Source organism: Anolis carolinensis, chromosome 4 (assembly GCF_035594765.1).
Source record: "Anolis carolinensis isolate JA03-04 chromosome 4, rAnoCar3.1.pri, whole genome shotgun sequence".
Classification (NCBI taxonomy): Eukaryota; Metazoa; Chordata; class Lepidosauria; order Squamata; family Dactyloidae; genus Anolis; species Anolis carolinensis.
Window position 1 is genome coordinate 171,149,056 of NC_085844.1, and position 21,396 is coordinate 171,170,451.

Consider the following 21,396-nt stretch of genomic DNA (forward strand, 5'->3'; position numbering starts at 1 on the left):
ACCTGCAGCATATCTCATAACAGTCCAACTTCTTAAGCATTGTATCTTTATCAATGAGCTCCCTTCTGGAACTAGAGCCATGTGTGAGGAGAGTAGCACCAAGGGAAGGGAAGATTGCGACCAGTTCAGCCACAAATGACAAGGAAATTTGGCAGCTGAGGGTAACACACTATTTACTAGTGAATATTTCAACCCCCTTTTTCTACAAGACTGGGGTAGATATTATTATTATTATTATTATTATTATTATTATTATTATTATTATTATTATTATTATTATTGCTGCTGCTGCTGCTGCTGCTGCTACTACTACTACTACTATATTTATTTATACCCCGCTTCATCCCTCCCAAAGAAGACTCAAAGTGACTTAACATCAAAGCATTAGCATACAATTTAAAATATAAAATTATGCAAACATTAAAACAGAACTAAATACAGACAGTATTAAAAATCACAGTTTAAACCAATTAAAACATATTCAAAGTTAAAAACCACAGCACCCCCTGACTTGATCTTAAAAATCTTCATCTTTAAAAGCCTGTCTGAATAAAAAGGGTTTAGCCTGTTGCTGGAAAGACATTGGGAGGTGACCATTCTGGCTTCCCTGGGCAGGGAGTTCTAGAGTCGAGGGGCAGCCACCAAGAAGGAAGGCCTGCTCTTTCATTCCCACCAACCAAGCTTGGGATGGAGGTGGGACTGAGAGAAGGGGCCTCTCCAGACAATCTCAGAGCCCAGGTAGGTTTGTACAAGGGGATGCATTCAGCCAAATAACCTGCACCTGAAACTGATAGAGAATTACTGTCATTCTGCCTAATTCAGCTCTTAGGCTCCTTGATAAATACATGGTTGAGGTGATATCAGGACCAAACATTTCTTATACTCCCAAGACTTCCCTTCAAACTCATAATACTCGTTATGACAACTCTCTGTAATAACCAAAACTTTCAAGGAACAACTGCTATTCTGAAACTATGGGGACACATTAGGATGGCATGAGCTCATAGGCAACAACAATTCTATCATTCAGGTGACCCAAGAACTACTCTTAGAACTATTTTTCTTTTCATTTCATAGGAGAAAGATATAGAGAAATATCTCTTGGGTTGGAATTTTATTGTGTAACTCAGATGTAACAAGTCACTGAATTTTTTGGATGGTTGAGTAAAGAAAGATGGCACAAACCCTTAAGCGATTGCACAAGTACTGCTTATGAGGTAACACTTTCTATAAGGCTCTATAAATGGAGACTTGGATCAATGACACAACTGCATGATGAGTTGCACAACAGCATGATACATTATTGTAGTCTTTGACTAATTTCATATTGTACGAATAGTGGATAGGATCTTGGACCTAAGTTTATTAACAATCTCATAAAGCATGCATTTCCCCCTTATAAACAGTTTAGTCATGATGAAGAAAGAGAATGCTCTATCAGCTTCATTAAAAAAAAAAAGACTTAACCTTACTACAAATGGGAAGGTATTTGTTAAAAGGCATTTAAGTGGAAACACTGTTGTAGTTCATTCCCTCAGATGCTTCCCTTTCAATCTTTTTGAGATGTTTTAGCTCTCTGTGATCTGCAATTTCACTCGTAACATTAAAGCAATGCAAATGCCAGTTCAAATTATGCAAGATATATCCCATCCTTTGTACCCAAAAAGTACTTTTAAAAATGTCCGTATTAGAGAACTAATTGAATAAGCCACCATGGTGGCTGATGTGAAATGCTTTCAAATGCAGTACAGCAGCTGTGTTGATCAGAAATAAGAAGAGTGACTTTTTAATAAGAAAAGCTGGCAACATGCCAGGGTGTATGAAGGGAACTTGAACTCCAATATGTAATGTAATTCAAGAGGTAGAGAACAGAACTCTGAATGAACAGATTAAAAATACAGAATTAAGGTGTAATTCTATTAAAAACAGTGGGGACTTTTCCACAGATTACCATAGGAGGTAAATTACTACCTGCATGGAAAAGCAGGGTCTCCACTGTATCTTTCACCGATGCAAATCTGAAACAACCAATCAAAGGTTGTTTTAAAGTAGCTTATAATATGTACCTATTCAAATGCATTTGAATAAAACTGTATCACAGCAGTTTGGAAGCAAGATTTGCACAGAGGAGATTTGCCATTGTCCTCCTCTGAAGCTGAAAGAGGGTGACTGGTTAAAGGTCAACCAGTGGGATTTCTTTGGCTAATGAGAGAGTTGAACCTCGGTCTCACAAAGTTCTAGCCAAACATTAGAACAACTGGCTCTCAAAACTTTAGCCTTAGAATTTGAATTCACTGAATGTAATTTCCTGTACAGGCATGTCATATTTACAAATTAATGAAAAGACAAGGCACAGAATACTCTAAAAGCTACTTTAAAGTTTTGTATCAGGTTGTGGTATGAACTAAACAATGCAGCAACTTTGCTGAAGACAAGAAAGTCCCAAAATGAAAGACTATGGTACAAACAAAATGAGATATAAAAGTCATACATGGAAAGACAGTGTGTTATGAAGGTTAGAGTATCAGAATAGACATGAAGATGTCCAGGTCACTACCTCTCAGCCTAGCTCATCCATTTGTGAGGACAAAATGGGTGTAAAACTATAGCTACATGGTAATTTACTTAATGTGATTTATGGTTCTACCAGTTTGGTAGGTTGGAAATCCTGAAGTCCAATGCTTAAACATGGGTTCTGGACATATGGTAATGATATATTTTGGTGTGTGAATGCCTGAGGTGAACAGAAAACTGAGCATACGAAAATTAGTATTAAAACTATTCAAAGATATAGTTTAACTCTATGGACACATCAAAGCAAAGCAATGTAACTGAATATATAACCAGCAAAAGAACAGGCTAAATACCATGTTCTAAGAGTATTCATTTTTTTATGTTATTATTTTATATATGCATGAAATCCTATTAGTGTGTTCCCGTTTTTCCTGTAATGTGGGTGTGTTGTGTTGTGTGTATGTGTGTGAACAAAGTCTCTTTTCTTAGTGTAACTTTAAATCTCTGTCCACTTTATTATTAATCACCCCAGTCTTCTGTGTAGCATTTCTTCCCCAAGGCATTTTTATTCCTCTTTAAGAGATTAAGCGTCCAAATCATCTTATTGCTCTAACTTGTCCTCAGTGGAACAACATATTAACACAATGCCTCACTAAAAAGCCCCTTCTCTAGAAGTTTGCAGCAGGGATGACAAATTAACTCAGCATGATGTCCCACACATCTATCTTTGTGCAAATTATTAGTGTAATAGAGCTTTTAGTTATGCATTTATCTAGAGTTATTGAACAGTTGCAGAGAACGAAGCTGAGCAATCAGGATCCTTTACGAGGTAATCTCAGTGGGTGGCCTTATAGTTAATTTCGGCTAGTAGTCCTCTAAGCTTTTTGCTCACATACAAATTAGCTAAATAAGCTATTCCTTTAAATATTTCCTATGTCATGGGGTAACTCTTTAAAATCTAATAAAGGTGGAATTTTAATTACATGGCTCCTGACTTTTGATTAGTTCTAGTTTTAACTAATCACAACATTCTTGTTTACAGGATAGGATGCAAGGATGAGAATACTATACATTTCAATCAGAGTTTAGAAGTCATGGATTCAAAGTAATTATGTTACTCATCCTGCTTTCCTTTTTTTTCGAGTGACTTTTTGATAGTCTCAATGCAGGGTTGACAACTGTGGTGGATGGGCGGGGGGGGGGGGGGGGTGCTGCTGCTTCGAAGACCCTCCAGGGGCCACACAAGATGACATAAAAATCCTCCGCAAAAGATAATGACTGGAAATCTATTTTGTCTGAAAACTTTAAACTTCTTCTGATCTTAAGGTAGAGAGTGAATGTCTGGGAAGCCTGCAATGCATTTCAAAAGTGACCTTGGTTGCTACTATTGGTGGTTTCCAGGAGATGCAATTAACTCTTTTTCCACCAGGAAAAGGGAGAGCTTGAAAGTTTGGGAAGTGATTAAAAGCTACAAAAATGTATTTGAAAGTTACATGAAGCCTCAGGGCTGTGTTTTGCTCACCTCTGTTCAAATGAGAGCTGAAGGGATACCACATTTTTGCATAACAAGTCATGCTCACTCAAGACAGTGTCTTATATTAATTTTTGCTCCCAAAGATGCTCTAGGTCTTATTTTCAGGGGATGTCTTGTTTTTCCATGAAGAAGAATTCACATTTATTGTTGAACAAAAAAATGAACATTTATTATATACTGTACAGTAGTTGTCATCATAAACCAGCATAACCAGACAAACTGTGAATCCTATAAAGAATTTCTTGTTACTATCATTATTTCTATGTATAACACTTTATGATATGTACATTTACTGATCCTGCATGCCCTGGTGTTCGGTTCAGCGAACATGCTTCCAAACAAAAACTTTGCTAGGTCTTACTTTCAGGGGAGGCCTTATATTTAGCAATTCAGCAAAACCTCTACTAGGTCTTATTTTCTGGGGATGTCTTATTTTAGGGGAAACAGGGTATTTTGGGGAGACTTGTGTGTGTGCATGTACCTTTATCCAGCAACAAACCATGTCTATTACACATATCCGTTTGCATTTCTAAGCTCTGGTTTCAATAGGGAATTATCTAAAGTCCACCATTAATGAATGCCTTGTTCCAGTCGTTTCCATCACAGCTAGTTAAGGTACGTTTTAATGTCTGATGCATAGTTAAATCTATGACATAAACGAGCCCCTTATCAGGCCAGCTTCGAATGTGTGGGACCCCAACAAAGAGCACCCATTGGCCCTGTTTCTATGTTGATGACTATTTTTTATTACATTATAGCCAGCTTAGGAATCTTATTAAATACTCTGGAATAATGCTATATCATTGACTTGTGATTAAAATGGTGAGTTGGAGTCACTACTTGGGCAAACTGAAGTAGGAGAAGTGTTAAAGGAGGTGGGGGGAAACCTGCAGGGATATTGCACCCTGGTCGTTCCTTGGGTTTGCAAAATGTTCCTGATAGGCCTAGAATATTTAATTCTTGCTTGAAAGAATGATTATAGAGTTGTAAATGTTTCAACCTGCAGGGTGTGATTCTGTATTTTTAAATTATTTATTTTCTGACTTCAGATTTTTTTATGTGTGTGTGTATATATCTCAGTGGGAAAATTACTATTGTTGTAAAAGAAAAAATAAGTCTCCCAAATGTGTAGGTTCTTACTGCAGTGGGTTGCTTTATCAGTGCAACATCTCAATGTACCAAGACATCCTTTCTCACTGAAAATAAGAAACATGATTTTTCTTCGTGTACTCTGTGAATGCACACTAATGGAGAAGCTGCGCCTGCGCAGGTTCCGACGGAAACTCTTCCAAGCTGAAGTTCAAATTTTTGGCGGTAACCACGCCCCCTTCCCAAGGGGCATATAAGGCAGCCCCAGGCGCCCGCTCTCCAGTTCCTTTTTTTTCCGCTGCAAGGTTCACTTCGGACTCTTCGCATGTCTACTACTCGTTTCAAACGCTGCACGCAGTGTGCTGCTAAAATTCCTGATTCGGACGGCCACGCCAAGTGCCTCTTCTGTCTTGGCGAGGCTCATGTGGTCGGTACCTGCCGCTTCTGCCTAGCTCTCACAGCTCAGGCCAGAAAGAACAGAGCCGCTAGGCTCAGAGCGGCGCTCTACAAAAGATCTCTCGCGCCAGAACCGACTCCGTCGACGTCGGATGCGTCGTCGTCTTCAGCTCTGAGAGCAATGTCGGCGCCACTGGCCAAGCCTCCGACAACTAAAGCCTCCTCGGTCTCGTCCAGGGCGTCCAGGACTTCCAGGGCTGCTAAACCGGCCAAACCGCCGTGTACTGTGACGACGGCTACCGTGTCGACCCGCTCCAGGAAGGTGGGGCCTTCCTCGACGTCGAGCTCTCTGGCTTCGGTGACCTCGATCCGCTCTCGTATCGGCTCCCCTCCGTCCTCCTCTGCTATTAAGATAGCCTTTAAAAGGGCCCACGAGGAGTCTCGTCGAGCGCAATCTGACTCAGCTGTGGTTCCTCCCACACCTGGCAAGTCCTTGAGGGTTGCATCCAAGCAACCGCCGACGAAAAAACGGCTGACTCAGCGCTCCTCCTCCTCGGCCTCCTCAAGGAGAGACCCGCCGTCCTCCTCGGCAACCTCCTCGAGAAGGTCTTCTCCAATTGTGCCAGCCCAGAGGCCTACAGATGTTTCTCAATCTCCGTTGCACCCCCTATCCGACGGGGAGCTGCAGGACTCACCCCACCACTCTACCCAAACGGTGGTCAGGGTGCCGGTACCGGAGCCTCCTGCGCCGCCTCACTCTTCGCGCCAACAGCTCTTCCCTCCCACCTCGACACCAGAGCGTGGTAGACAAACGGCTCGCCTGGCTCGGGCGGCTCAGGCCTCAGCCTCTAAAGATCCTCGGCTCCCGGCCCTCTCTTCTCGCGAGGCCATGCCTCCCCCCGAGACTGTGCTTTCTTCTCCCCCTCAGTCTCCCCAAGGGGCTGAGGAGGAAGATGCTGACATTGACCGCCCAGACTCTGTTCTCTCCGCTTCGGTAGTCTCTCTCGGACTCGACCTCTCTCCTCCTCACGATGCGTATGAGGCGGACCCGCCTTCTCCTACTGACAATATTCGTGCTTTCTCTGATCAAATGGTCAGAATGGCCGACGCCCTGGGTTTGGAGATCAAGCAGACTTCCAAAGCAGTGTCTGATCCAGTTTTCAAAAGGGTGCAGGCCCAAGCTCCGCCGGCCACGCTACTCCCTTTCTTGCCTTATCTCTTGGACGTTATCCAAGCCTCCTGGAAAACCCCTTCCTCCATTCCTCCAACCTCGAAGAGGATCGAGACTTGGTACCGTACCGATGATGATACCTTGGAGTGGCTGAAACACCACCCCGACCCCAACTCCCTGGTCGTCAAGGCCTCTCAATCCTCAGGTCGTCAGTCGAACACTCCGGCCGACAGAGAAGGGAAGCGCTTCGACGCCGTGGGTCGAAAACTTTACTCTGGAGCCCTTTGGCTTTGCCGGATGGCAAACTATGCAGCCTGCATGGGTGCCTACCAGCAGATTATCTGGGAGAAGGCACAGCCCTTCTTCGCTAAGCTGTCGGACGAAGACCGCTCCGTCCTTACCACCCTCCAACAGGAGGCTGACTCGCTTGCCCACCATCAAATACAGATGGCGAAGCATACAGGCGATACAGCGGGCAAGATGATTGCTCACGCGATCTCCATCCGTCGTCACGCCTGGCTGAGGTCATCAGGTCTCTCCTCATCTTCCAGACAGGTCATTGAGGACCTTCCCGTTGATGCACTCGGACTATTTAACTCCGGTACCGATGACAAGCTCAAGTCTAATCATGACTTTAAAATTCTTGCGTCTAAATGTGGCGACCAACCGCAACCACAGCGCACCCGCTGGTTCCCTCACCGCTTCCGCCGCTTCCCGCCACAATCTTTCCGGCACCATTCTTTCAAGCGGCCCTCGGGCTCGAGCAATCAAAGCCATCACCAACCTCGTCGGGGACCTCATCCGCAAAAGCAACGCGGTTGAACCACCCCCGCTCCTCCGCAGGCTAACCGGCGTGCCTGACGCCATCCCCTACCAAAGCTCCTCGTCCGCTACCGATGTAGAGCCCACGCTACCTCGACCCTCCTCTGCCTTCGCCGACCGCCTGGCCCCCTTTTACAGTCAATGGGAATCCATTACTTCAGATGCATGGGTTCTTCGCATTGTCCAAGATGGCTACGCCTTAGAGTTCACAGAGCTCCCACCTACAGGTCGCATTCTCTCTTCAACTCCTTCTCCAGAGATACTGGCCGAAATCGATGCCTTACTGGCCAAAGGGGCCATCCGTCCCTCCCCTCCCGAACTGGATCCTCTAAGTTTCTTCTCCAGATACTTTACAGTCCCGAAAAGGGGGGGCGGGCTACGCCCCATTCTGGACCTAAGGGCCCTCAATATATTCATTCGCCCTTCCAAATTCAGGATAGTCTCTATTGCCTCTATCCTCCCGATGCTGCAGCGGGGAGACTACTTTGCCTCCATAGACTTACGAGACGCCTACTTCCACGTGGCGATACGGGAGGCTCACAGACGGTTCCTCTGTTTCAAAGTTCTCGACCAAACCTACCAATTTACCGTTTTACCCTTCGGTCTTGTCACGGCTCCAAGGGTCTTTACCAAGGTCGTCGCCGCCGTAGCGGCCCACCTCAGACTACATGGCATCACGGTCTTTCCTTATCTGGACGACTGGCTTCTGGTCGGGCCCGACCCTGTTCTTCTCAAAAGCCACGTCTCCTTCACGCTGCGTCTTCTAAAATCTCTCGGCCTTCAACTCAATGCCGAGAAGTCAAATCTCTCCCCGTCGACCCAAATCCGGTTCATCGGAGCCCTCTTCGACTCCGTCACAGAGACTGTCTCACTACCGCTCGACAGATTCCTAGCTCTCCGCCTGTGATGAACCATGGGCCTTGTAGTCCTGCTCAGGACATGGTAATCCCTGATGAAGATGAAAACTTGGGTTTTTTACCTTCCCAGTCAGAACTGGATTCCTCTCAGCCAGATCTTTCCCAGGCAGATCTGGAAACCTTGCACCTGCAAGAAAGTTGTGCCCCAGAAGTATGTCAAACAACCCCAGAGCCTACTTCTCCCGTGTTCTTGCGCCGGGAGTTTTGTAAACAACAGAGAAGTTTGGATTCAGCTTCGCGCAGGAGTGCGAGGATAGCAGCTAAGAATGTTGCCAATTAACATTGGTTCTCGTGAGAATCTTTAAGGAGTTTAACATCTGGTCTCAGAGTTTAGCTTTCGTTTCTGATTCCCAGAGAATCGCTTTGGTGAGAAAGTTGGACTCTATATAGGTGTTTTGCCCGCGTAGCAACTTCGCGGAGTCAATTCGTCAGCCTACGGAGCGAGTTGTGTCTGGACAGCGCGCTCCGATTCAAGCCTCGCTTCAGCTCAAGCCTTGCCTTGCTATCCAGCCTTCGCCTTGCTTCCCAGCCTTGTTTACCTACGGACTTTGCCTTGTTTTCCAGGACTAATCCTTGCCTTGTTTCACGGATTTTACCAAGTTATTCCACGGACCTTGTTCTTGTTCTTAGTTACCTTGTTCCACGTTCCAGCCTTGTTTCAAGTATCAAGTTATTTCCTAGCCACGCTCAAGTTTTATGGACTAAAGGACCTTGTCATCTCCCCTCACTTTGCTTGGCAAAGTGAGTGTTTCGGTTATTGGATTACAACTTTGGACCTTAATATTTCTTATTGGACATTGCTTTTTTGGACTAATTCTGACCTTTCCTGAAGGGTCTAATTCTGGACTATTTTCTACACTTGTTTTTATTAACTTTATATATTCCTTCAATAAAGATATTAGTTAGATTCTGGCCTCTGTGTATGGTTATTGGTGCCTCTGCTGCCTGGGTCGTGACACCGCCACCAGATCGCCCTATGTCGATCCGCCCGGAGGGTCAAAGCCCGTGCCATTCAAGTCCTTCTGGGCCACATGGCCTCCACGGTTCTCACGACCCCCTTTGCCAGGCTGCATCTTCGGGTCCTACAGAGGTGGTTTATAGACACTTTCAAGCCGCTCTACCACCACAATCCAAGTACTTGTCGATACCGTCGATCGTCCGCCAGTCCCTTTCATGGTGGACGTCTCACAGGAACGTGTGCAGGGGCCTCCCATTTCATCCAACCCTGCCTTCGCTAACCATAACCACGGACTCCTCCACCTACGCTTGGGGAGCCCACATGAGTGGTCTAACGGTCCAAGATCTTTGGTCCCCATCCGAGAGTGCCAACCATATAAACTTCCTCGAGCTTCTCGCCATTCTCAAAGCCCTGAAAGCTTTCTCCCGCCTCATCTGCCACAAATCCATCCTCATTCAATCGGACAATCTGGTAGCAGTATTCTACATCAACAAACAGGGCGGGACGGGCTCGAGAAAGTTGATGCACCTCTCCTCCCGTCTCTGGTTTTGGTGCATAGCCCACGACGTACAGGTCTCCGCGATTCACCTTCCGGGTGCCCAAAACGACCTGGCGGATGCCCTCAGCAGGATGACATCTTCCTCTCACGAGTGGAAGCTCGATCCCGCGATCCTCGACAATCTGTTCCTACACTGGGGACGGCCTACTCTGGATCTCTTCGCTTCTCCCCAGAACGCTCAGCTACCCCGCTACGGGGCGAGACTTCCCCCGAACTCCTCTCCCGGCTGCCTAGGAGACGCCTTTCTGCTGGACTGGTCAGCGGAGATGCTTTATCTTTTTCCACCTATTCCCCTCATACCGAAAGTTCTCGAAAGACTCCTCTCGATCTCGGTCACAGCGATTCTCATAGCTCCGGCCTGGCCCCGCCAACCGTGGTATCCAGCCCTTCTTCGTCTCTCCAGAGGAACGTTTCGCCCTCTGCCTCCCTCGCCGCACCTTCTCTCGAGAGAGGACGGTCAAATTCTTCAACCGGACCTTCCTTCCCTTCATCTCACTGCATGGAGGATTCTTACCTAGCCTCCCTTCCGCAAAATCTGCAAGATGTTCTTCGGGCAGCACATAAGCCGTCTACAACCAAGGCTTATACCTACAAACTCTCTCGCTTTCACGCCTTCCTTCGATCCCGTAATGTCGACTCCTTTCCAACCTCGGTATCGGTGGTCCTCGACTTCCTCATGACCCTCGTCGAGAAGAAACTCTCTCTCGCTTCTATTAAGGCTTACCTCGCAGCTCTTTCCTGGTCTTTTCAACGCCATGGTCAGCCATCTCTCTTCTCTCACCACTTGATCAAAACATTTCTCCGAGGCTACAACAACATCTGCCCACCGTCGCTACCACCTACGCCGGGCTGGAACCTCGAACTTGTACTCTCTCAACTCACTTCTGCTCCCTTCGAACCGCTTGCCTCAAACGATCTCCGATTGCTTTCGTGGAAGCTGGCCTTTCTAGTGGCAATCACGTCAGCACGACGGCCATCTGAGCTTGCTGCTCTCAGGGTCGATGAGCCTTACCTACGTTTCCACCACGACCGCGCCGTTCTCCGCCCGGACATTACTTTTCTCCCTAAGGTGGTGTCAGCTTTCCACCTCAATCAGGACATTGTCCTACCAGCTTTCTTCTCTAACCCCTCCTCTCCTCTCGAGCAAAAACTGCACCTTCTCGACGTTCGCAGGGCACTCCTCTTCTACAGGGACCGTACCAAGGACATCCGTAAGACTCAGAGACTCTTTGTCGCCTATGCCCCGGACAAGTTGGGTAACCCCATCTCTTCCCAAAGGTTGTCCCATTGGATTGCTCAGGCCATCGAGTTGGCCTACGAACTAGCCAAACGCCCTCCTCCTCCATCCATCCGTCCGAGATCAACTAGGGGCCTCTCGGCTTCGACCGCCTTCCTTAGAGGTATTCCGCTTGACTCCATATGTAAAGCGGCAATCTGGTCGAACCCTCTTACATTTGTCTCCCACTACAGGCTAGACAATAAAGCCCTAAAAGACTCGGCCTTCGCAAGATCAGTACTCTCATCTTGCCTATCCTGACTCTCAAACGTCCTTCTTCTCCCTATACTCACCCACAGGTGACTCTCTATACCTCTCCTTCAAGTTATGGGCCAGTTTTTCTCCCCATACCTACCTCTGGGGAATATGTTTTTCCCTGATTGTGTTGAGCAGTTGCTCTGTTGCTCTGTAACACCTTATTGATCCTGGCGGGTATGTCAAATTATATGATGTTTTCTCCTCTCCCCCTGGGAGAGCGTTTATATGCACTATACGCATTTGCGTGTTTCTATTACGTTTATTAAGTATTTTCTCTATGTTATATTTTTCTTATACTATGCTCATGTCGGCATTGCACTGGTCCTTTTCGGACAACTTTTGCACCGGTCTCTCGAGACTATTATCTCACTGTGTCCTAATGCACTGGTCTTTGGGGCTGTTTTCTCATGTGTCCTAATAAACTTATGTTTGGGCATTCACTGGTTGTCGAGTTTGCCTTGTCCCACCATCCGGGACCTTAGCGTGTCAGTCTCCATTAGTGTGCATTCACAGAGTACACGAAGAAAAAGGACAGGTTGCTTACCTGTAACCATGTTTCTTCGAGTGTACTCTGTGAATTCACACAAGCCCGCCCTTCCTTCCCCTCTGGCAAACCTCTCCCTTTCTCGTTGCCTTGGCGGCGTAGGAACTGGAGAGCGGGCGCCTGGGGCTGCCTTATATGCCCCTTGGGAAGGGGGCGTGGTTACCGCCAAAAATTTGAACTTCAGCTTGGAAGAGTTTCCGTCAGAACCTGCGCAGGCGCAGCTTCTCCATTAGTGTGAATTCACAGAGTACACTCGAAGAAACATGGTTACAGGTAAGCAACCTGTCCGTATTCTTTATACCACTTTACTATAACATAGATTGTCGTATATGTTTTTTAAAAACCTGAAAAGGAGGAGAATACTACTTCGGGGTTCACTTTAGGTCTTCCCAAAGTGTGCTTTGGGGATTCTCCCTAATGAAATGCAATGTCCTTACACATGTGAACCTCTTGTAGTTCATACATGGCCCTTGGGGGTCTTCTGTGCCATCCACTGATGCTCCTTATTGGACCAATTGTGTTCAGAGACTGATCTGCTTTCTATGTCCTTGTTCAGAGACTGGCCAGGAAGGGAATTCATTCTTCCTTGCTCATGAGTTTCTTTCTGAAACAGAGCACTAACTGGACATTCCTTGATTAGATACTTTTCTGCTTCCAAATCTAGAGAGGAGACTATTGAACACACCAAATGAAATGTCTCATTGCTCACTATTTGACTGGAAACTGCAACTGTCTACCACATCTGGCCAAATATTTTATTTCCCCTGCCATCTCCTTTTTTTTTAAAGCATTCTAGTCTTCTGCTCCAATAACCACTTGGTTACAGACAGTTTATACCTTCTATAGAGATTTTTAAAGATGGTTTTGTTTTGGGCCTTCAGTTGATTCCAGTTATAGTGGCACTATCCTTGTGTTCTTTTGGAAGGTCTTATCAAAGGACGGTTCCACTGCTTTCCTCTTCAGGCTGAGGGAGTATGACTTTCCAAGATCAACCGGCAACCGGCAAAGGAAGAGACAGTCTTACTGCACATACAGTCTTTTAAAAGCCTTTAAAGATTTACCTATTTTGTAAAGAGCCCTTGGCATTTTGGCCTTTATATTACACTGAATGGTCTTCTTCAGAGAGTATGCTAAAACCAAACATAAATACCAATAGGAAATTAAATTTCAAAATTTAGAAAGGATAACACACATTTCTAATTAGATTTAAATAAAATCCCCTAATGGCTCACATTATTTATAATTTTACAATTAATTAACTGTCCAATGCGTAAAGCTAAAGTAGATTCCTCTAGTTCCCTGGGGACAGTGGGAAGTGTGAATCACAAATACCACTTAGTATATGGATGCAATATTGCATTTTCTTACAGGATTTTTATAGGGATTATAAAGAAAAGTACAGCAGGTTATATCAAAGGATATTGGGATGTTTTTAGGAGAGGGGAGCAAAACGTGTTTGATTTCCAAAGTAGATGACGTTTATGATTCAAACTTTAAGGTTGCACTTTTTGCTTTGAAAGCTCTTTACAAAATGGAAGCTATAGTTTTGAGTAATAACCTTCCACATCAGTTCTGCATCCACACTTATTCCAGTATTCAATCACTTTTATCTTTCCCACGAATACTACTATCCTTCTTCAAATGCACTTTACACACCTTCAAATAAGACACTGTTGAATATTTAGAACTAACCAACAGATTTGGCAATAGAGATCTGGACAACACTAGCACAGTCATCCAGCTGCTGGATGGGATGAGAAGCAGTAGAATCAGGAAGAGGCACAGATGGGAAAAGACAGGTGTGGTACCCCTCACAAATGTTAACTCAGCAACTCAGGTAGCATCTGCCTGCTGTAAGACGATTTCCTCAAAGACAGTGTACATAGTTCTGTTTCTTTCCACTTTATCATCATAGCAATTCTGTCAGGTAGGTCAAGCAGAGAGAGAAAGCAGCATCTGGTATGTTAAATGGCTTAGTGGATTAGAACCTGGTTCTCCCAAGATCCACTCCAACACTTTAACCAGCATTTGCTGCTGTACTTTAACCTGTTGTTTCCCACCTTGATCCCTAGGGAGAGGCAGGGTAATAACAAAAAAAATGACAGTGATAGAACTACTACTACATCCACTATAATACTATACAGAATCCCCTCCACAACAAAGGGGCTTGATGCTCATAGAGGAGCATTGTTTTCATTTATTTCATACTGAATAACTGTAATATTACTTGATATGTAGCAATAGGTTAATAGAATCAGTATTAGGATTATTATTTATGTTCCACCTTTTATGCAATTCCCAAATAGTTTAAAAATAGTAAAAATTCAAAAAAAAAAGTTAAACACTGATAAAATTAAATTTTTGAAATAAAAATAAAACACCAAAGACACTACAGTGCACGCACAAGCACGCACACACACACAATAAACGTAAACATTCAGCACATCTTCCATGCTGCCTAAACAATTAATCCTCAAAGATCTAAGTGAACAGAAAGGTTTTCACTTACTTGCAAAAAGAGAATAGGAAGGGCGTTTATCTAACTACTTTGGGCAGCACTGAGAAAGCCTTCTCCCACAATTGGCAAGATGTAAGATGACAAGAAGGGCGGGGGGGGGGGGGGAGGACTAACATGACTTATAATACACTATAGGTAAAGGTAGGTAAAGGTTTTCCCCTGACGTTAAGTCTAGTCGTGACCGACTCTGGGGGTTGGTGCTCATCTCAATTTCTAAGCCGAAGAGCTGGCATTGTCCGTAGACACCTCCAAGGTCCTGTATAATACACTATAGTAGCGTATTATTAGTGTATAGGTGATTAGTGTATAGGTCAGTACTACATGACTGAATAATAAAATGTCTGTAACAGTCCTATGTTTTGCATCAGGAGTCAAGTATTAGACTCCTTTTGGGAAAGACTTCCATCCTTGCTTTAATTTATTAGCCTTTAAGGTGCCTCCCAACTCTGTTGTTTTTATTGCTACAGACTGAAACAGGGTTGTTGTGTATTTTCCGGGCTGTTTGGCCATGTTCCAGAAGCATTCTCTCCTGATGTTTCACCCACATCTATGGCAGGCATCCTCAGAGATCATGAGGTGTATACCTCACAACCTCTGAGGATGCCTGCCATAGATGTGGGTAAAACGTCATAAGATAATGCTTTTGGAACATGGCCATATAGCCTGGAAAATGCACAACAACCCAGTGATTCTGGCCATGAAAGCCTTCGACAACAGGGTGACACAGATGGTGGATGGAAGACTGTCAGAGTGATTTGGACAATCTGTACCAGGTCCAGCAATGCGACTCTCTGGTGGGGATATGACCACAGCAAAGACCAAGGTAAGACTAGGCTGCCTTTATGTTTCAGAAGAAACGTCAGAGTCAGCTGGTGTACAGCTGAATATACTGCTAATGTAGCTTTGATACTATGAATACCTTGCTATTATCACCAATTATCAAGACTGTTCTTAAAACGCATGCATGCATGCCTCCCAGCAACTGGCTACATGATTAGCAAAAAATAATTCCACCCCTGCCCTCCATTGGAATAATTGGTCTGTAATTTTATTCTGAACGCTATGTAGGCCACTAAGCAAAGTTTCATTGTAGTACAATCTCATGCACTGATTCAGTTGCTGGGTTTCAATTTTATGACAGGACCAGGCCCGTAGCCAGGATTTTGATTTGGGGGGTGCTGGGATTTTGCTTTGGGGGGGGGGCTGAGTCTGGGTGGGAGAGGATCTACCCTAGCAAACCTTTTGTATAGTTATCCCATGCATATAGGATATATTGAGTATGGTGATCAGATCATGATATGAATAAACATAACATTTTAAATAATAAATGTAAGGCCTTCTCGCGGACCACTCTGAGAATTTTGGGGGGCGGGGGGGGGGGTGAAGCCCCCCCCCCCCCCCGGCTACATGCCTGGACAGGACAATTTATTTAAAGGACAATAAGGGTTTAGGGTTGTAATTCTATACACACTTAGGGGGAAGTCTCACTGAACTTTATGGGAACTACCTGTGAGCAAACAGGCACAGAACTGGACTTTACAAACAAAATCATTGTCCTCTTCTCAAATATGAATTCCAACCATGCTTTATATGCTTGACCCAGGAGTATATTATTTAAATCCAACTGCTACAAGAAAAAAATTGCTGTAATAATCCATTTTTATTTAGATAGTGTTTTTAAGAGGTTCCTTTAATACATGGTCCCGGGGGGGGGGGGGGGGAGAGAAAAATAAATATATAAACTATTTAAAATGTTTAAAATTATAAGGTACAAGTTGAGTATCACTGTACGTTATAATTCCAGCATCAAAAACACTCCTAAAATCATCCACTTGGGTAGCTAAGATATTGGTACCTTTGCTTTCTCATGTTTCAATAGTCAAAATTATTTAAAAGATTGTATAAAATTACCTTAAGACAATGTGTATAAGGTATATATGAAACACATGAATTTTGTATTTAGTCTTGGCTCCCATCTCCAAGGTATCTATACATATATGAAATTAAAGATATTCCAGAATCCAGGGGGGAAATCCAAAAACACTTCTCATCCCAAGTATTTTGGATAAGGGATACACAACCTGTCCAGACATCAAGTTTTAAATAGTTTATAAGAATCCAAATGTATGTTATTTTGAAAATATACATATGGCTTTTGCAACCTGTTCTTCACATATTAACATGGTATTTTTATTTCTCTAATGCAATCTGAAAATCTGCGTCCAACCAATTATTCACCATTCATTTCTATTCACTCAAAAGAGAACTGGTGAAAACCAACTAGGCTACTAAAATTCAGTAAGAATGCAAAATGAGGGCAAATGCTCTAGTACCATGACTCTTAAAGCTGAATGTAAAAATGACATACAATGCAAAAGCAGGATTGTTGAAGGATTAAATCATGCAGCAATAGAATGGAGGTCTATTGATGATCTGATCGCAAGCAATCTTATAACACACATTTACACTGTAAATATTGAAGTCTCATTGCCTTTGACTTCAAAGGCAATGAAACCACCCCCAGACTGCTCCCAGGCAATGAAACCATCTGTACAGTATCAGATCAGAGGAGCAAATGTTTGCCTGTTCTCTGTCTTGGATAGGCACTTGAAACAGCAACTCCCTCACAACCTGATGGCAAGGGGCACCATGGTTCAAGTTCAAGTCCACTGGTGCGCTTTGCTGAGGCCTCACCTCTGGGTCCTGTAATGACAGGTCGATGATGCTGTGTGAATGCCGTTCCAAGGGAGGAGGTCTGCGAAGGCGAGGGACTGCTGAAACCAGACTTCTCTGACTTCTTTAATGTAGTTGGCGATGGCATTCCTGGCAAGAATGATTGATAAGTGCAATTTAATAATGCTAGGTCATGGAAAAACAGCCTATGCATTGTGAAAGTGGGCGCAAAAGCAGATAGAGAAACTTAAAGGACAAATTAAATTGCATAGAACAGCAAGCTTGAAAGCTCACCTTTATTTATTATTGTCTTTGGGGGCAAAGGGTTGGCCATCACTGGCATAAAGAAATACCTATTACAATGAGGACACCTTTACAAAATTTAAGGGAGACTCACTAACATGTTTTTAGTATGCAAAGGTTCTTGTAGCACCTTAGTGATTGAAATAATGAAGCTGGCAGCATAAGCTTTCACAGGCTAAGTCTACTTCCTTAAATGAATACCTTAGTATGCTGTGCAAACATACCCAAAGGTTTCACATTTCTATGGCTACTTTCACACACAGTCTGCCCATAAAGGTTGCTTCCTAGGGTTTTCACTCTATGCATCTGAGGAGGTGGACTTAGTCTGTGAAAGCATATGCTACCAATTTCATTTGCTTACTTAGTCTCCAAAGTTCTACAAGAACCCTTTGCATTCTGCTATTTCAGGCTAACATAACTTTGACTTCTACTGAAATGTTATTTACTATCATTCTTATTAAGCCCTGTTCCTTACATTCTAATGGCCTACAATATAGATGCAGGATTTTAGATTTTAATGTCTGTTCTTATAGAAAACACACTCTTGTCTACGTCTAATGAAGTGAATAAAGCTCCAAAATCCCAGCGGGTGGACACGATGAAGTCATCCCTGAGATTTCTGCATCATTCTTGTGAGTGAGAATCAAGAGCAGTGCACAAGAACGCAGATGGCAGTAGCTGGAAGTTCTAGGGATATACACAAAGTTGAAAAAATGTTTTTGGGAACTGGGTGGGTGGACTGGATGAATGTCTTAAAGAGTTCCAGATGTTTCTGCACTAATGAATGTTTTGCTTAGCATAACTTGAATGGGGTTTTATATCAGTCTATGTCCTGATTTTTAATATTTTTTCTGTTTACTTTGCTTTAAATAGCATTAATAGAGACAGATCTTCCCTCCAAGTGAAAAAACTTTCTTCTAATACTGATGGCATCTTCAGTCTTTTATGCTGAAAGTAGGAAGACTGGATGTTGCCTTATACTACTTTTCCATCCATCCCAGTGCTGAGTAATGTGACCAGCAGAGAGTCAACCGAGGTCTCAGTCAAGGGTCTGATTCATCAACTGTTGCCTAAGGAATTAAAACCTGGAATCTTTCACACACAAAGTATGTGGCCTACCACTGAACTATGTTTTCTTTCTAAGATGTACATACAGTAAAAGGGAGATGTAAGAAAGACATGGATGAACTAAGTCTTTCTAGCAATGAGAAAAAGTTCTATTATGTATATTATTCTATTTTTCTTGCAGATACATTGGCAGCACAATCCCATAAATGTCTAATCAGAAATAAACCCCAGTGTGTTAAATGGGATTTACTCATGGGTGTGGCAACTTAATGGCTTTTTACAGCTTTTCTGTCAACCCAGTAAATTAACTAGTCCTTAGGACTGTATTATTTTTAAAAAGAGTATCAGTCATGTAGTCATGAGTGCTAGTCCTCCAGTCTCTCAAAGGTCTTTCTTCTTCCAGAAAAAGAAGAATTGTCCTTCATGGGAATCTCAAGGAGCACTAATACTCTTTACATGCAATAAAAAGGCATTCTCCCCCACTTCTGGGGGCTTGCATGCTAGATTATAGCACTATGATTTCAGTTTAATTGTCATAGCAACTTATGGAAGTTGGCATTTGTATCTGATGAGCACTAGAGCCATTTCTAAATGGCAAATCCCAAGATCCCATGGCAGTTTAAAGAGGGATCATTGCACTATAATTGTGCAGTGAAAGGACTTCTGACCACTTCTAGTGTATTTTTTAAATGAAGGGTCATATTTCCTTGTTTCATCTAGTAGTAATAATAATAAGTGATACGAAATCCAACATATCTATCTTGTTTGCTGTGTCGTACTATGTCGTTGTGTCAACAACAACAACAACAACAACAACAACAGTAATAATAATTGTATGTATCTCCTGCCTCCTCTCTCCAAAAAGGCTTGGGCAGCTTAGAACACAATATACATTATAATAAACATACTAGCCAATCTAGTAAGACGTCTTTTTAGAGCCCTGAATATTTGGTAAATTGAAGGAACTCTTCTATTAGTGGAATAGACAATGTGGATCTAACCTATATATTTAAATTTTTTTACATATAGTTTAAGAAATGCACAAGTATGGGGATCTACATACATACTGTAAGTCTTTACTAAGGTTTAGGTCAGAAATGAGGAGGCTATATCTTAGACAAAGACAAAATTGCTAAGACAAAGTCACTGGACCACTAACTTCGAGTAGGATCAGCTACTCCACTGGGAATTGCCTAGATCAGTGGTTCTTAACCTGTGGGTCCCCAGATATTTTGGCCTTCAACTCCCAGAAATCCTAACGGCTGGTAAACTGGCTGGGATTTCTGGGAGTTGTAGGCCATACATCTGGGAACCCACAGGCTGAGAACCACTGGGCGCAGAAAAGAATACTATTTAAAAATCCACTTAAACCCAAAAGGGCTTCTAAATAGACACACATACTTTTGCACTATACCAAATAAAGGGACTCCTAATGTGAGTGTTGAGCTAGAGGAGGTAGGATAAAATATTATTTAACAAATTATTCTAGCAGTGTTCTATATGTATATTTAAGTGTGGTTTGTGTAAGGTTGATCTCAGTCTCAGCCCCTTGCTAGTTGTAGTGTGTTTTACAGGACATTCTTTAAGAAATAATATATGTGAACTGTTGTAGAAATACTTAACATTAAACACCAAATATTCTGATTTATATGATCATTGCCAAATATAAAGAAAGTTAGTTACAATAATGTCTCACTGAAATTCTGGACATAAATTCACTATATATATTTTCTACTTGTCCTATTGATTTCTATGGCACTTAAACATGACATTTCCTGGCATTGGCCACTAAGTGTTATTATCAAAATCATTTGAATGAGGAGATTCTTCAGCTATCTATGACCTAACTAAAATTTATGAAGTAATTCCCAGTGAATCCAAGGAGTTTTTGAGTAAATATGCATAAGATTGTACTGTTAATATGTTTGCTGGAGACAGTAATATTTCACAACAACCCTATTTGAACCTTATTATACATAGTAACCGAAATGGCTTTAAATTGTGTGAATGCACACATACAAATTTTCTTGTATCTCAACAGAAATGTATGAATTCATTAGGTATAAACCCACTTCATTAAAAGGAATTTGGAGACTGGCTTCTTTTAGATATTTTGAGGGATTCTAAATAAATTAGAACTGCACATTTCTAGAAGTATATTTTAGGGTCTAGAAAATCTTTTAGGAGTGTACTCTCCTCTTATGAAACTTGAGCTAAGACTTAATTATAACAGTAAAAGTAATATGAAATATATTTGTCCTTTAAGGCAGAAAAGTTATAGTGGGCATGTTAGACAGTGCAAAACAAATAGCATCATTCACATTTTATGGTTCATTAGCATGGTGTTTCAAGCAACAGAACTGAAACATTAATTTGAATGGGTTAATAAAAGGAGGCATACAGCAAGCATGCAAGAATGGAAAGTTCTAAGAAGCAGCTAAAATAAAATAAATTTAGTTCTTAATCATTAGCTGGATGACACTGTCCTTAAGACTACAAGGCAAGTCAGCATTTCAGAAGTACTGCTCCATCTTAAAATTGAAACTGTAATTTAGCATCACGTTTTATTAATGTTCTTGATCCAGTCCACATGTTTCTTGGTCTATTTTCTTTCATTATTCACATGGGCAATTTGTAACTGCACCTGATTTGCTATTCCTAATCTACATCAAATTATGTAGCCATTGGTGTTCGAGACAAATGATACAGTGGCAACTACTGGACACTGAAGTCACAAAAAAGGATTAGCATTTTGAGTATTTGGCTGATGATCAGGTTATTTGAAAATCTGGCATT

At 42.8% G+C, this 21,396-nt stretch overlaps 1 protein-coding gene across 10 annotated transcripts in view; it reads right to left on the reverse strand.

Moving 5' to 3' along the window:
* Positions 1-21,396, reverse strand: part of nfia (nuclear factor I A) — a 576,988-nt gene that overhangs the window by 72,802 nt on the left and 482,790 nt on the right. For 7 of the 10 annotated variants that reach the window (XM_062979577.1, XM_062979578.1, XM_062979579.1 and 4 more), the window contains one exon: positions 17,251-17,379. The exons of the other annotated variants lie outside the window; for them this stretch is intronic. In XM_062979577.1, the coding sequence (XP_062835647.1) occupies positions 17,251-17,379 (129 nt within the window). The remainder of the gene's footprint in view (positions 1-17,250; positions 17,380-21,396) is intronic. 10 annotated transcript variants of the gene reach the window in all.